The 15,391-nt window shown below is 42.1% G+C and overlaps 1 protein-coding gene across 4 annotated transcripts in view; it reads left to right on the top strand.

Annotated features, from left to right (window-relative positions):
- IQCK (IQ motif containing K) overlaps window positions 1–15,391 on the top strand; it is a 40,723-nt gene that overhangs the window by 7,370 nt on the left and 17,962 nt on the right. For all 4 annotated transcript variants that reach the window (XM_065030678.1, XM_065030680.1, XM_065030679.1 and 1 more), the window contains exons 5-7: window positions 2,163–2,215; window positions 2,335–2,412; window positions 10,432–10,516. In XM_065030678.1, the coding sequence (XP_064886750.1) occupies window positions 2,163–2,215; window positions 2,335–2,412; window positions 10,432–10,516 (216 nt within the window). The remainder of the gene's footprint in view (window positions 1–2,162; window positions 2,216–2,334; window positions 2,413–10,431; window positions 10,517–15,391) is intronic.

The following is a 15,391-nucleotide window of genomic DNA, read 5'->3' as shown; positions in this document are numbered from 1 at the left end:
GAGTATAAATAGTTTATAAACACATCTGTGGATTAACAATGCACATTGTGCAGATATTTCCTGTGTTTATCCTGATTCATGCAGCACAGGAGGAATGTGTCAAAGGCAGGTCAATTGATGTCATTTTTTCCCTTCTGTAAATGTTGACTGCTGTGCAAGTAATGATTTAACTCGCTAGCAAAGTGAACTGTTTCCTGGCAAAATAATGACAAAATAAAGAAAATATTCAGCTTGACCAAGTTCCGTCCTTATAAGTTCACTGCATCTAACAAGGATAAAGAAAGATGATTTTGAATCCTTTGGTGATGACTGTTTTGATACTACTGTTCTGATTTCTTTTTTTCTGTTGCAAAGGAAAAGCAATTTACTTAAAACAGATTAAATGACAACTGCTAGATTAAATTGAATTTTGTAGTCAAGCTATAGAATTTATTCTCTGAAACAATTCACTAAGTAAAGGGACCCAGTTTCGTGCAGTGATTGAGAACAGCTGGACAATCTATTTGTTTTCAGGTTCTGTTCAAGCCAAAATTGGTCCATGTAACATCTAAAATACCTGTAGAAAGCTCTCCGTGTGTACTGAGGATAAGATTAGAAGCTTTCCTGGGTGTTGTCTGGGAATGCCGTGCAGTCTCGCTCCAAACTTCACATCCGTCAGCACCTCACGTCCAGTGTTCCTGTTCTTCTTCACCTACGGCTGAAGTCATACACCAGACTGTGCCAGTGCCCCAAACTGAAACTATTAGCCATGCAGAGCACTTTGGTTTTTTGTTCTGCCTCTCTGTACACATTCCTCAGTCCCTCTTGCATCAGATTGTAGCACAGGGAGAAACACAGGTAGTGAGGGTAATGCGTAGAATAAAGTCAATCATCACACAGTAAGCTTCCAATTACATATTTATTCTATTTTTCTTAAAAAGTGGTAGTAATACCTGGTGACAACCAGTGACAGGACAAGGGGCAATGGGTTCAAACTGGAACACAGGAGGTTCCACTGAAAGATGAGAAGAAACTTGTTCCCGGTGAGGGTGGCAGAGCCTGGCCCAGGCTGCCCAGGGAGGTTGTGGAGTCTCCTTCTGTGCAGACATTCCAACCCGCCTGGACACCTTCCTGTGTAACCTCATCTGGGTGTTCCTGCTCCATGGGGGGATTGCACTGGATGAGCTTTCCAGGGCCCTTCCAACCCCTGACACTCTGGGATTCTCTGATTCCATTTTTCCGACCAGAAGTCTGCGTTATGTTCTCCACATAATGGTTGCTCTGGTTTGTGGTAAGCAGCATAAGCACCTGTTCTCATTGATACATTCCCTCTGTAGAGATGGAATGTGGAGAGGAAATGTCTAAGAAGAGGAAGGCCCTACTCAATTCTGTATTGAACGAAATTCATACTTTAAACTTTGAACTTAAAGTGTGTTTTCCAGCATGCAGCTAAACAGGCACTGGCTTCACGAATCCGTAAGGATAACCCGCTGCAAAGCATTCTGCAAAATTCTCTTTGGTGGTGAAGAAGTCTGAGAATTGGGAGCAAAGGGCACAAATGTTTTGCTCCAAAGCTCCAGGTTTTGACCTTTTTACCCAATTCTCCATGATGTCCATGGTGTCTGTGGTTGTGCACGTCCATATGCCTTGGCTCTGCCTTCCTTTCTGCACCACCCAACAGAGGATTTTGTCTGAGCAAAACAAATGTGTCTGAAGTATTCACAACACCTTCAAGCTCGTTCCATGCAGGAGGAAACAATATTCCATTGGAGTTCCTTCTGTGCCTTGGAAGGGATCAAGTATTTCAAGTATGATAATAGAACTTCCAACAAAAAGACAAGTCATTCACAACATATTTTCAGATGACTTCTGTTAATTTCTTTGCAGTGAGATAGATTGCCACTTAGAACACCATTCAGAGTCGTTTCTGATAGCTATACTGCAGGAAATATTGATAGTATATGTAGAATTTTCTCTTTTTACTTGATTTGAAAGCATTCCTCAAAGTTTGTAACATTTTGGCTGCGCCACTGACTGTTGGTGATAGCAATATTAAAGCAGACAAAGTAATGTATATTTTATTTAATGCAAGCAGTCAGTTCAGCTTCTGTTCCTCTCCAGTCGTAAAAACGTGTGACCAATCCAGAGACAATAAATAATTTGAAACTATCTTCTCTCTTTAGAGAAAAAGGACCAAATTTATTGCCTGTGACTTCCTAACTGAGTGGTTATACAAGTAAGTTAATCATGGCTTTTACTATTAATTATACTTCATGATTCAAAGGCAAAATTTGCAAACAGAGTAGCTGAAATTTAAATTAATATGAGTTTTCTTGTGTTTTTTTCTGTTATCAGCAAGAACCTGAAGAGGAAAGACAAGTCGTTCACAGAATTCTTTTCCATTCCTTTTGTTAGCGACTGGCTAAAGGACCAGTAAGTTATTGCACAACTCAGAGTAACCTTTTCTTCTTTCATTCTTTTTTCCCTGCTATTCCAAAAAAGTAATAGAGCGTCGATGCATTACAATTGTGCCTCTAAATGCCCTTTTGTGCATGCAACAAAGACCTATGTGATGTTTTCTAACTTGGTGGTGTATTCGTTACAAGGGATTTTGTACCAGAATTTTTCACGGAGAAATAAGCTTAGAATTCTTAAACATTTTAATTGTGTAGTGCAGGGCATTCAGATAGTCTGGTAGTATTATGAATATCTTCGTAGTAAGGAGCAAAGCAGTGTTTCCAATGCTGTTTCCTACTATGGAAATCTTTGAGGATACAGAGTCTAGAAACTGCTCCGCTAACTGTAAGCAGCTGTTCTCAAAACACCGGTCGTGATCGGTGGTGACGGGATGCATCTCTGACACATGGACGACTTGGCATCTGTGAACGGTGAGAGTTTCCTTCTTCAAAGTTTGGCTCTTCCCAACAAGGTTCCCATTTTGTCCTTTGGAGCTGGTTCTGAACGGCAGCGGGGCTGTCGTGCTCATTTCTGGAGCGTTTTGTGGAGCCAGCGGTTAGTACGGCAGTTTCGAGACCACTGAATTGTGAGGATGGGTATTTGTACCTAAGGTCAATATCTAAGATCAGTTTCACAGACGTGTCTCCTGGTAGTAAAGCTGATCTAAATGGTTCCCTGTGCTCTCCTGTTTCTCACACCAACCTGCCTGCAAACCTGTTTGGTGGGCTCTGTTGTTATTCTGATCAGGAGCCTAACTTGGAGCTGGAAATCTCTCTGCCAACATGTGCGAGGAGGCTTTGTATAGCTGTTTATTCATAAAATATAGATAATTTCTTCATTCTGGTTCACCTGATAAACCTTTGTATTGGCACAAGCGAAGGATTAAAACGAAGGGCTCGGGGCAAGGTGACAAGAACAAAAGAGCTGGTACGAGGTAGCGGTGGTGGCAGGAGCTGCTGCAATCAGCTTTGCCAACCAGAGAAATAACCGTGGAACCACCGCCTGAGTGCCTGATAACTTCTGTTAGTGCCTGTGCTCTAAATAACGTCGTGCCAGCTCCACGAGGACACCGAAGTGTCCAAGTCTTACTTAAATTGATACACGCTTGCTCTTAAATGCTCTAAACCAGCAGGCTTTTAAGAATTAAAATCATTATTAAACCACAGCTTTTTGTGAACTTATCTTAAAATGGCAGATTTCTTAACAAATATTGCTTATGAAGTAGGCGTTATTAGGGCAATGTGAAAGATTGCAATATTAAATAAGAATAAAAATGAGAGAATTTATTATTATGTCCTTCTGGATATGTCGTGAATATTTTATTATTATATCCTCCCAGATATCGCATTTAAAATGATTAAAATTGATTCTGTGCTTTTTATTGTCATTTCCATTTTAATTTGTAACGGAGTTTTCATTTTTTAGCAGGATTTATGAACATGTAAGAGACAATATGCAAAAAAGCACTGGCCAAATTGTGATGGGAAACATCCTTATCCCAACTGGTCGGGTGGTATAATATAAGAAGATAAAATATAAGTGTTGCTGCAGATTTAAGGAGTAAACTCTTGTGTTGCTCTTTCAGTTACTTGTCTAAATTTGGAAAGCATTCTGAACGGAAGGAGCTTGGAAAATTTGAATTTTGTTTCCAGCTTTACTATTTATAGTAATTGCTGTGTCATCAGTAAATCAAAGCCTCAGTATAGGTGCCTTATCTTCCAGGGGTTCTGTATTACCTGTAGCACTGACAAAATATTCTATTCCTTGAGAATCCTTGATGTTCAGAAGCAGGAGGAGGAGCCTCAACACTGACTGATAATCTACATTTCGCATCCAGGAGAACAGAAAACATTTCTGTGTCTGGAAGGGCAGCTCTGCCTTTCCACACTTTTAATGAGAAAGACACAGAAATTTCTGGAAACCTGCTGAGATACACACTGATGTCCCTGTTGCTACGTTCTGAACTGCTGATAGAGCCAAGTCAAGTAAACAGAATTAGAGCCTTGAATGTTTTGTACTCCTGTAAATTTGCTAATGAGCAACGCTGTTGCCTTTTGTCAGCATTTTCCAGCCATGATTCTATCGCAATAACCAAATTCTATGTCCTGAAGCAGGGACAGGGAAAGAGAGCGATCCCTGTTTATGGCCCGATCCCCTTTAAATGTTATTTTTTGGTATCAATAGGCTGAGTCTTTATTCTGAGTATCCTGGGAGTATCGTTACCCAACTTTCTTTAGCATATTAATCAAAGAAATGTGAAAATGGTAAAAAAAAGTTCCACAATTCTGAAGAATCATAATAATAAAAGTCTAGTGTCACATGAATTTCATAAATGACGGTATTGTTCAAGTTCGCCTTCAACCCTTGCATCCAATAAAAGAGAATGGTATATGGGTCTAGGTTAGGAATAAGCATAAGTATTTTTGTGCCCGTTGAAGATCCATCTGTGTGCATGTTCTACAGGGCTTACGGGAGCTGGAGGTGCATTTTATAAAGAAACATTTACTCGCAATGATTTATTTATCTGCATTTTCTCATTTTCTATATAGAGCTATTTACCCGACAATCAGTTCTGCAGGACACATTTTGTGGTTTAAACTACCTGTGTGTACCAAAAGAAATGTGCAGATACAGACAAAATAACTTTATTGTGGCTTTAATGAAGTGGACAGCTAAGATAAATATATACATATATATGTCTATAAATTATTACTAAATCTGAAGTTGTGGCTTTTTGCCAAATATCTGTATATGTGTATACATACATTGATTTTTTTAAATTATTCTTTTTCTTCCTCCCCTATAATACTTTAATTAGGTGAAATGTGCTGGTCTCAGCTGCCTTTCCAGTTCACTTCGTTGTCAGTTCTCAGATGGCCAATAGGGGTAATTTTGCACGGGTGACTGATTTCTTTCTTTCCGTAACGTGCCCGGTTTGCACAGGCATTGCTTCCTGCACACTGCGATATTTCACTGGTTCGGTGCTAAACAAGCCATGGGTAGAGCAGATTTGATTTGCATGATGTAATATAACTAGTAAGCGTCTCACATAATTGAGATCTATACAAGTTTGCTCAGAAAGCAAGAAACACGTTTGTGGAATTTAGCTTTCCTCTGATCGGTGTCTGCTTTACTCAGTAAAGCTTTATTTGTAAAATACAGTGCTTAAAAACCATTTTACTGATGCTCTTTTACAGGTGCGACTTGCCTCAAACAACATATTTATCAAAATAAGTATCAATATATTTAATGTGTAGGCTTTTAAGACTGTGCATCATCAAAGGCTGAAGAAGCAGAATAGAGTTAGTGTAGTTTTACTGTCAGTTTTAACCTTCTTGCAGGCACACAGCTGGCTGCTGCCACAAGTGATATATTCCCTTTTATCCTCGTTTGCTGCTGAGATTCTATTTTTATTTGACCTGAAGCCCGTTGTGGATGTTCTCTCAGACAAAACTGGACCTGGCATGACTCCTCCTCTTTAAAGCTGCCCCGTTGAAGTGATCGATATTGCCCCTGACTGCCATGCTGAAAATGAAGTCCTGTTCTTGCTTGATTTTTGTATTGGTTTCTCAAATTGAGAGTTGTTTTATAGACCAGGCATTTTTATAACTTGAAAATGAAAGCAAAGGAATGCTCGGGTCGGCCTTGCAGGCTACAAGAAATCTCAATTTGTTCTTTGGAGATTAATCATTCTTAGAGAATGTTCAATGTCTTTGATATAGCTGCTGTAAAATATGTAGGTCTTCCCGTGATTTTCCCGCTCTAAATTTTGGGTCTCAAAAAGATCAAAAATAGAAGGGAGGATGAAAGCCTATCAGCCAAACCAGCACACTCCAACTTTATAGTTTTAACTCTGATTATAAGAAGCCATCAGCTCAGGAAGCTGGTCCAGCACTTACAATTTCCCTTGAGCAGCACAAGTGTTAATTACCGCTCACAGAGCTCCAACTGCTCAGCTTAATGGAAACACTTCTTTTTATTTTTGTCTGATTTCTACTCTTCCAAAATGACCAAGGTTTTCTTTCATGTTAAAATAAACGTAGGTCAAAGCCCAGCTGACATGAATTTAGCTGAGTACGTGCGCTAAGCTGGTGCAGTCAGGGCAGCATTAGATGATGATAGTTAAGATTGTGCTCTAAGTCGAAATGATCCCCTGGTGAAGCCGAGCCCGAAGAGAAGCTCGTCAGAGGAAGCTTTGTTAATATGAACAAAATTAAGCAAAAGGGGAATGCAAGCTGTCAAGCTTCCTAGCTTGAGCTATAATATACTGTAAAATAAATTTCCAAAAGAAATGGCAGAAGTCATGTTTTAGCCAGAAAATGTAAGACTTACTAATTATATTACATTATGCAGGTAGAATTTGTTCTGTGTTAGTGGCAAGATCATGGAGGCCCATTGAGAAACCCAGCTCCTGTCCACGAGCAAATCGCATACACATCTTCAACAAGGAGGTGGGGTGAAATCAGTTTGCTTGGCTCGCTCTCTGACATGCATGTACACCAATGTGTGCAACATGGGGAATAAGCAGGAGGAGTTAGAAACCTGTGTTCAGGCAGGAGATTATGACCTAGTGGCAATTACGGAGACATGGTGGGACAGCACACATGACTGGAATGTGGTCATGGATGGCTGTGTCCTTGTCAGGAAAGACAGGCCAGCCAGGCGTGCTGGTGGAGTTGCTCTCTATGTGAGAGAGCAACTACACTGTATTGAGTGTTGTCCAGGCACGGATGAGGAGCGAGTTGAGAGTCTGTGGGTGAGAGCTAAGGGGCAGGCTGGCAAGGGTGATACTATTGTGGGTGTCTATTACAGGCCACCAGATCAGGGTGAGGAAGCTGATGAGGCCTCTACAGACAGCTGAGATCAGCCTCACAGTCACAGACCCTGGTTGTGGTGGGGATTTTAACTTCCCTGCTGTTTGTTGGAAGGACTGCTCGGCTGGCCAGCCAGTCTAGGAGGTTCCTCCAGTGCCTTGATGATAACTTTGTGATGCAAAGGGTGGAGGAGCCGACTAGAAGAGGTGCACTGCTGGATCTCATCCTCACTAGCAAGGAGGGTCTGGTTGAAGCGGTAAAGGTTGAGGGCTGCCTTGGCTGCAGCAACCATGAGATGGTGGAGTTCAGGGTCTCCTGGGGCAGGAACAGAAAAACAAGCAGAATTGCAACCCTAGGTTTCAGCAGGGCAACCTTTGGCCTTTTCAGGCAATTGCTGGGGGAAATCCCATGGGCAAGGCTGCTTGAAGGTAAAGGGGCCCAAGATAGCTGGTTTGTGTTCAAGGACTGTTTCTACCGGGCACAAGATCAGAGCATCCCGACACGTAGGAAGTCAAGGAAGGGAGCCAGGAGACCTGCGTGGTTAAACAGGGAACTGCTGGGTAAGCTCAAGTGGAAGAGGAGAGTTTATAGATCATGGAGGGAGGGGCTGGACACTTGGGGAGAATATAAGGCTGTTGTCAGAGGGTGTAGGGAGGCAACTAGGAAAGCTAAGGCCTCCTTAGAATTAAACCTGGCGAGAGGGGTCAAGGACAACAGGAAGAGCTCTTTCCAATACGTGGCAGATAAAACTAACACCAGAGGCAATGTAGGCCCACTGATGAACGAGGTGGGTGCCCTGGTGACAGAAGATACAGAGAAGGCAGAGCTACTGTACACCTTCTTTGTCTCTGTCTACTCTGCCAGGGGCTGTCCTGAGGAGCCCCGTACCGCCGAGGCCCCAGAGGAAGGCAGGACAATGGAGGAGTTTGCCTGGGTTGATGAGGACTGGGTTAGGGAGCAGTTAGGCAATCTGGACATCCATAAATCCATGGGTCCAGATGGGATGCACCTGCGGGTGCTGAGGGAGCTGGCTGAGGTCATTGCTGGACCTCTCAGGTCCATTGCTGGACTGCTGAGGTCAGTACTGGGGCCGGTATTATTCAATATATTCATCAACGATTTGGACGAGGGAATAGAGTGACTGTCAGCAGGTTTGCTGATGACACCAAGCTGGGAGGAGTGGCTGACACTGGAAGCTGTGCTGCCATCAGAGACCTGGACAGGCTGGAGAGCTGGGCAGGGAAACATTGAATGAAACAGAACAAGGGCAAGTGTAGAGTCTGGAATCTGGGCAGGAACAACCCCAGGTTCCAGTATAAGTTGGGGAATGACCTATTAGAGAGCAGTGTAGGGGAAAGGGACCTGGGGGTCCTGGGGACAGCAGGGTGACCATGAGCCAGCACTGGGCCCTTGTGGCCAGGAAGCCAATGGTACCTGGGGTGGGTTAGAAGGGGGTGGTCAGTAGGTCAGAGAGGTTCTCCTGCCCCTCTGCTCTGCCCTGGGGAGACCACACCTGGAATATTGTGTCCAGTTGTGGCCCCTCAGTTCCAGCAGGACAGGGAACTGCTGGAGAGAGTCCAGCGCAGCCACCAAGATGCTGAAGGGAGTGGAGCATCTCCCGTGTGAGGAAAGGCTGAGGGAGCTGGGGCTCTGGAGCTGGACAAGAGGAGACTGAGGGGAGACTCATTCATGGGGATCAAGATGGAAAGGGGGAGTGTCAGGAGGATGGAGCCAGGCTCTTCTGGTGACAACCAGTGACAGGACAAGGGGCAATGGGTGCAAACTGGAACACAGGAGGTTCCACTAAAATATGAGAAGAAACTTATTCGGGGTGAGGGTGGCAGAGCCTGGCCCAGGCTGCCCAGGGAGGTTGTGGAGTCTCCTTCTGTGCAGACATTCCAACCCGCCTGGACACCTTCCTGTGTAACCTCATCTGGGTGTTCCTGCTCCATGGGGGGATTGCACTGGGTAAGCTTTCTAGGGCCCTTCAACCCCTGACACTCTGGGATTCTGTGAAGAACCTTTTTTCAATATCTCATACATTCATTGAACACTGGTTTGTTTTACATTCAGAAGTATACTGTAGCATACCCAATAAGATATGGCTTGTTAATTGATGGTCTTTGCAATATATGTGTCTTTATAGTATAAATATTTTAAATAATGGTCCTGCAGGGCTTTCAGGTATCTGGAGATGATCGCTGCATCCAAATTCTCGATTTTGGGGTGTTCCAAGTGCAAGCTGTGCTCAATCTGTTTGCCATGCAGGGAGAGCGGCTCCAGCACCGTGCCAAGTCTATTGGCTACAACTGCTGTTTTCATGAGTTGCAACATTATTGCCCTATAGCTCATTAGCTTTAAATTACATTTATTATAAAAGAAATTAATTTTGCCTTGTCCTGTCCAATGGATGCTTTCTGCTCATTATGCATGAGAAATAAATCAACATCTATAGAAAATGGCTTCTGGGAAGGAAGATTTGATATAGTGATTTGAGTTTTTGTTAATGATGGCTGAATTGTAATTATAGGTTAGAGTGTTTCCTATTAAAATTGGTAACAACAGAATCACGAAACGTATTTCCAAATTACTCTATATTTGTCTCAAAATGGTTGACTTTACATATATAGTACTCTCTTCTATCACCAAAAAACGTGTATATGCTATCGAAATTAAAAATTCAGCATTTTAAGAACTTGTTTAGACATTTCTAAACATGGATCCATGCTTATGCAGATAGGATAGTCATTACTTTTTCCAGTACTTTTTAAGTAAAATAAATTAATGTACTAAAATCCATTTACACTGTGTGTATTTAATAATTGTTATAAACATTTATGTCATCAGCCTGTTCATAGTTGCATGCGCACTAAACCTCCTCTGCTTTACAAATGGCAAACCCACCACCTCCAGCCTTACCATGGTAGTGGGAATCTGAAATCAGGGTAGAAGAATAAGAAAGATTATTGCACTTGATGCGCCGTGTGCGTGTTATTGTTTTAAAGAAGTGATTGTAGCACACATAAGACAGGATATATTTTGAAAGGAGATATTCTTTACACATTTTATCTTTAGAGCAATGAGAAATTGTATCTTTCAAGCTCCTGAACAACCTCTCTCTTCGTTGTAAAATACATTTGATGTTTATAGGCTGTCTGTTTACAAAACCTTTTCTTTTAAGTCCTAGGCCACCAATTCCTCTGTCTCTCCTTCTATCAGAAGAAGAAGCAAGCCTAATAATTCAGTCCTTCTGGAGAGGTTATCGGGTAAGAGTAATCCATAATTATTTTGCTTGATGTTGAAAACTGTAGGACTGTGAAAGCCCCAGGGAAAATCCTTACATAAATTTTAAGTAGGGGGTACTATAAATAGCTGCTGAAACCTCCACGGTTCATTGGCTTTGGATGTTGCTCTGCCTTATGCCTACTGACTGCGATTTTTTTACACTGATGTAATCTCACAGTTTTCCTCAACAGCAGAAAACCCACAGAAATTGGGTTTTCAAAAGTACAATTAACACTGAGCAGTTTTCATTGTTTCAGTTGATCTTTGGTGAGTTGCTAAATGACGGAGTGTTATTTCGCTTCACGCAGGGACGTGTGGGTGAGTGTGGGGATGCACAAGGGAAATCGGTGAGGTCTGTTAGGAAATAAAAGCACACAGAAACTAAGGAGCAAAAACTGAGACCAAGAATAAGCCAGCGGATGGAGGAGAGGCATGAAGGCTGTTATTCAAGGAAAGGGAAAACAAAATGGCAAGCAGACGTTGCAAGCCATACTGGTAATACAACACTACCACAATCCCCAATTTAAGGGGGAAAAGCAAGGCGCATAAAATAAATACAAAGAAAATTGGTTAATACTGTTGTTTTGGATGGTAACAGCCATGCTAACCCTAGGGTATGAAATAAATTACTTTGAAATTCCTGAACAAATTATGTCAAATATTTCTCTGAAAGGGTCTAACACCTTCACTCCTTGGAAAGAAGTGGACTCGAAATTTAGGTGACAAAGAAATGTCCTTGACTGCCTTTATCAAGATTTAAGCTTGTAAATAGCCTCCAGATATAGCAGTAATTTCGTTGTGATGGACAGTGGGATGTCTCTGTCTGTACATCAGGTGTTCTTTAAATAGCAGTCAGTATAAGACACTCTTTTAATGAGCATGAATACAAGTGGCTGCTGTAATGTGCTGCGCAGCCAAAGATGCTGAAATACCTTGAAATGATCTTCTCAATGGATAGAATTTTGAGACGCTTTTTGCTTGTTCGTTTTCTTTCTTTTTCTTTCTTTAAACAGAGATGGCATTGACAGTAACAGTAATTAGCACTGACAGTATCACTGCAGGCGTCCTTACAGCGGCGTATTGCACAGGCAACTGTTCTCCCATAATGGTTGTTTGCTGAACACTGCAAGGTTGCTCAGATATCTTGTGCTCCCACCAAAGCTTCTGAAGGGCACCATCTTTCCTTGCTATATGTATTAACATTTTTCACAATAGTATTTATCCTTCTAAACCAGTTCCCAGACATGAGAAACTGTAGCTGTAAAAAGTAGGAGATGCCAAAAATAATTCAGACTATAGAATTAGTTGGTGCATATTTTAGCCTGCTAGAGCTGAAAGAAATTCGGTTGAAAAATTAAAATCGAAATATAATATAAAATCAGAACTAAAGAGTTACGACATAGGGCAACGCGTTATCCTCAGGCTTGTAAATTAGGAGAACACGAAGCTTAAATGGGATTTCATTGTGTTAATGAGGAAGTATAGTATGAAAATTGACCAAAGAATTCAGATGATTTGCTTTTAAAACAAATAGCTCTGTCAGCTAACACTGATTTATTGTGGTAATAACTGAACGCTTTACATTCTAAAGATATTATTGTGTCTGTATTTTAAACACCTTCCTGATGTTTTTTCATTAAACCTTGTTTTATAATTCACAGAATTTGGACCTTTTAAACACTACTATTGAAATAAACATTTACACATTGTGATAACATTGGATAATAAAGCATGGTGCTACAGGAACAGTGTGCTCCACTTTAAAGAGCACACAATCACAGGCCACAGGTCTGGAAGATGACAGGAGGATTCTGGATTTAATGTTGTATTTCAGAAAAAATCAGAGATCAGAAATCCCAGCTGGATAGTTTTGGCTTTAATAACACTATTGCAAATGTCAAATTTGAAGATTTTTATTCTTAAACAATGTCATACAAAGCGTGAGAAATCACAGCAAATTATTTTTCTTGGACGCAACTCCTATGGACTCTGACCATTTCTGAGATGTTTCGTTATCTGTATTGATCTGGGCAGTAGAGTCAATTGGTATAGAACTCACTGACCGGGCATCGTGTCTTCTCGCGATGCTTCACTTGTTTCTGAGTGTGCCAATATCAAACCCACACGGCAATCAGCAAAAGTGGATCAGGCAGGTAAGGGGTTTTGTGTAAAGGGGAAAAAAAAAGCTATAGGTACAGAATATTGAGAACTTTTTGATAATAAAGCATGATCAAAGTGGTACATTCATCCTCATCTGAAGCAAATTTCAGAAAAATACTTGTTTTGGTTAATGGCTGCCATCAACAAAGTGGTTTCAACAGTCTTTTCATACAAGTTCATAGAAGTTGGGGAATGACCTGTTGGAGAGCAGTGTAGGAGAAAGGGACCTGGGGGTCCTGGGGACAGCAGGGTGACCATGAGCCAGCACTGGGCCCTTGTGGCCAGGAAGGCCAATGGTACCTGGGGTGGGTTAGAAGGGGGTGGTCAGTAGGTCAGAGAGGTTCTCCTGCCCCTCTGCTCTGCCCTGGGGAGACCACACCTGGAATATTGTGTCCAGCTGTGGCCCCTCAGTTCCAGCAGGACAGGGAACTGCTGCAGAGAGTCCAGCGCAGCCACCAAGATGCTGAAGGGAGTGGAGCATCTCCCGTGTGAGGAAAGGCTGAGGGAGCTGGGGCTCTGGAGCTGGACAAGAGGAGACTGAGGGGTGACCTCATTCATGGGGAGGGAAAGGGGGAGTGTCAGGAGGATGGAGCCAGGCTCTTCTGGTGACAACCAGTGATAGGACAAGGGGCAATGGATGCAAACTGGAACACAGAAGGTTCCACTTGAATTTGAGAAGAAACTTGTTCCCGGTGAGGGTGGCAGAGCCTGGCCCAGGCTGCCCAGGGAGGTTGTGGAGTCTCCTTCTGTGCAGACATTCCAACCCGCCTGGACACCTTCCTGTGTAACCTCATCTGGGTGTTCCTGCTCCATGGGGGGATTGCACTGGGTGAGCTTTCCAGGGCCCTTCCAGTCCCTGACACTCTGGGATCCTGTGGCAAAGACGTTGATCAGTACTCTGAAAATCTGTTGTGGGCCCAGATGGTATTCAGTACCTGATAAAAACCCTTGATCGATAGGTATCAATTCTCCAGGCACTTTTCCAATAAAAGAAAATCTATTCCTTCACCCCTCTACTGTAGAGTCTGTGCTCAGAGCCATTTGTTTTATGGGGTCTTTTTAATATTTACAATTTGCATAACTAGTCTAGACTGAAGAGATTTTTTGTTAATACCATTTTCTCTACTATCTCTGGTCAAAGCTTGCATGTTATCCTTCTGCTGTTGTGCCGTGTGTTCTCACCTAGCATAAAAGTAGTTTATTTTGACTTAATCTTGTAATATCATGGCATTTAAATTGGACAGGAATATGTAAATGTTCAGTGCTATTTTATACATAAATATTGTTTGAGCAAAAGTTCAATCAGAATTGAATGAGGTTAATCTTTATATCTTACAAGGTGGTGTGCTTCTGCTATCCCAATTTATATTACTTTCTGTGGTAGGACTGCACTCTGATTACAAAATAGAGATTACTTGCTGAGAAATCATCTCCACAATGCTACATTACAATCTGTTAAGCATATTTGGAACATGTTGATAGTATTTTGTCAAGTTCCCGTTACCTGTTTTACTGCAGGTGATGTTCCTTTTTCTTTCACTTTCCTAAAAAATCACTTTGTTCTGGGAGTTCACGTTCACCACTTGGATTTAATGTTGGACTTTGGAGTATTTGTGTCTACCTGACTATGCCTTTACCTCAGAGCCCTGTATTTTGTTGTGTATTTCGCGATACCGTCAGTGGTTTTTTATCTGGGGAGAGTATACACTATCTACTATACTTGCCTTTTATCTTTTAAATGTTCAGGGTCACTGTCTTCATTTTCAGTATACAGAGATTGCGGTGGCCCTGTCACAGGCCAAAATACAGGTCTTACATAGTTATAAATGGACACTTCATTTTTCCCCAGATTTTATAGATAGAGGAAGTGATTTCTCTGTCTTCCTTCCTCTTTTCTGCTACTGTCATTTATAGGTCCCATAAGCATTCCCTTAACCCTTTCCTGTGCCAATAAGCCAACTCCATGTAATAAGGAATTATGGATTCTATTCTCTCTTGCAAGCTTAAAGAAACTATCTTGTGTTTGGGATTATATTGTATTTTGGGATATCGCATTGGTATAGTATCACAGAATCACAGAATGGACTGGGTTGGAAAAGACCTGAGAGATCAAGTCCAACCCTCGGTCCAACTCCAGTCCATTCACTAGATCATGGCACTAAGTGCCATGTCCAATCTCAGTTTACAAACCTCCAGGGCCGGTGAGTCCAGCACCTCCCTGGGCAGCCATTCCAATGCCTGACCACTCTCTCTGCAAAGAATTGCTTTCTCATCTCCAGCCTCAATTTCCCCTGGCAGAGTTGAAGCCCATGGCCCCTTGTCCTATTGCTGACTGCCTGGGAGAAGAGCCCAATCCCCACCTGGCTAGAACTGCCCTTCAGGTAGTTCTAGAGAGTGCTGAGCTCAGCTCTAAGCCTCCTCTTCTCCAGACTAAACAAGCCCAGCTCCCTCAGCCTCTCCCCATAGGGCTTGTGTTCCAGTCCCTTCCCCAGCCTTGTTGCTCTTCTCTGGACCCGCTCCAGCACTTCAATATGGTTTAGTATGGTTTAGATTTTTTTGTATAGCTGCAAAGAAGATCACTGGTAACAAACTAACTTTTCTTTTCTTTTAAGGTTTAAATTTGCATATTAACCTTGTAAGAACTTCATCTGACTTTTATAGGAGATAATACAGAACTGTATTAGTATAATGGGATA

The sequence above is a fragment of the Columba livia genome, chromosome 15 (assembly GCF_036013475.1).
Source record: "Columba livia isolate bColLiv1 breed racing homer chromosome 15, bColLiv1.pat.W.v2, whole genome shotgun sequence".
NCBI lineage: Eukaryota > Metazoa > Chordata > Aves > Columbiformes > Columbidae > Columba > Columba livia.
This window is presented reverse-complemented; position numbering and strand designations above follow the sequence as displayed.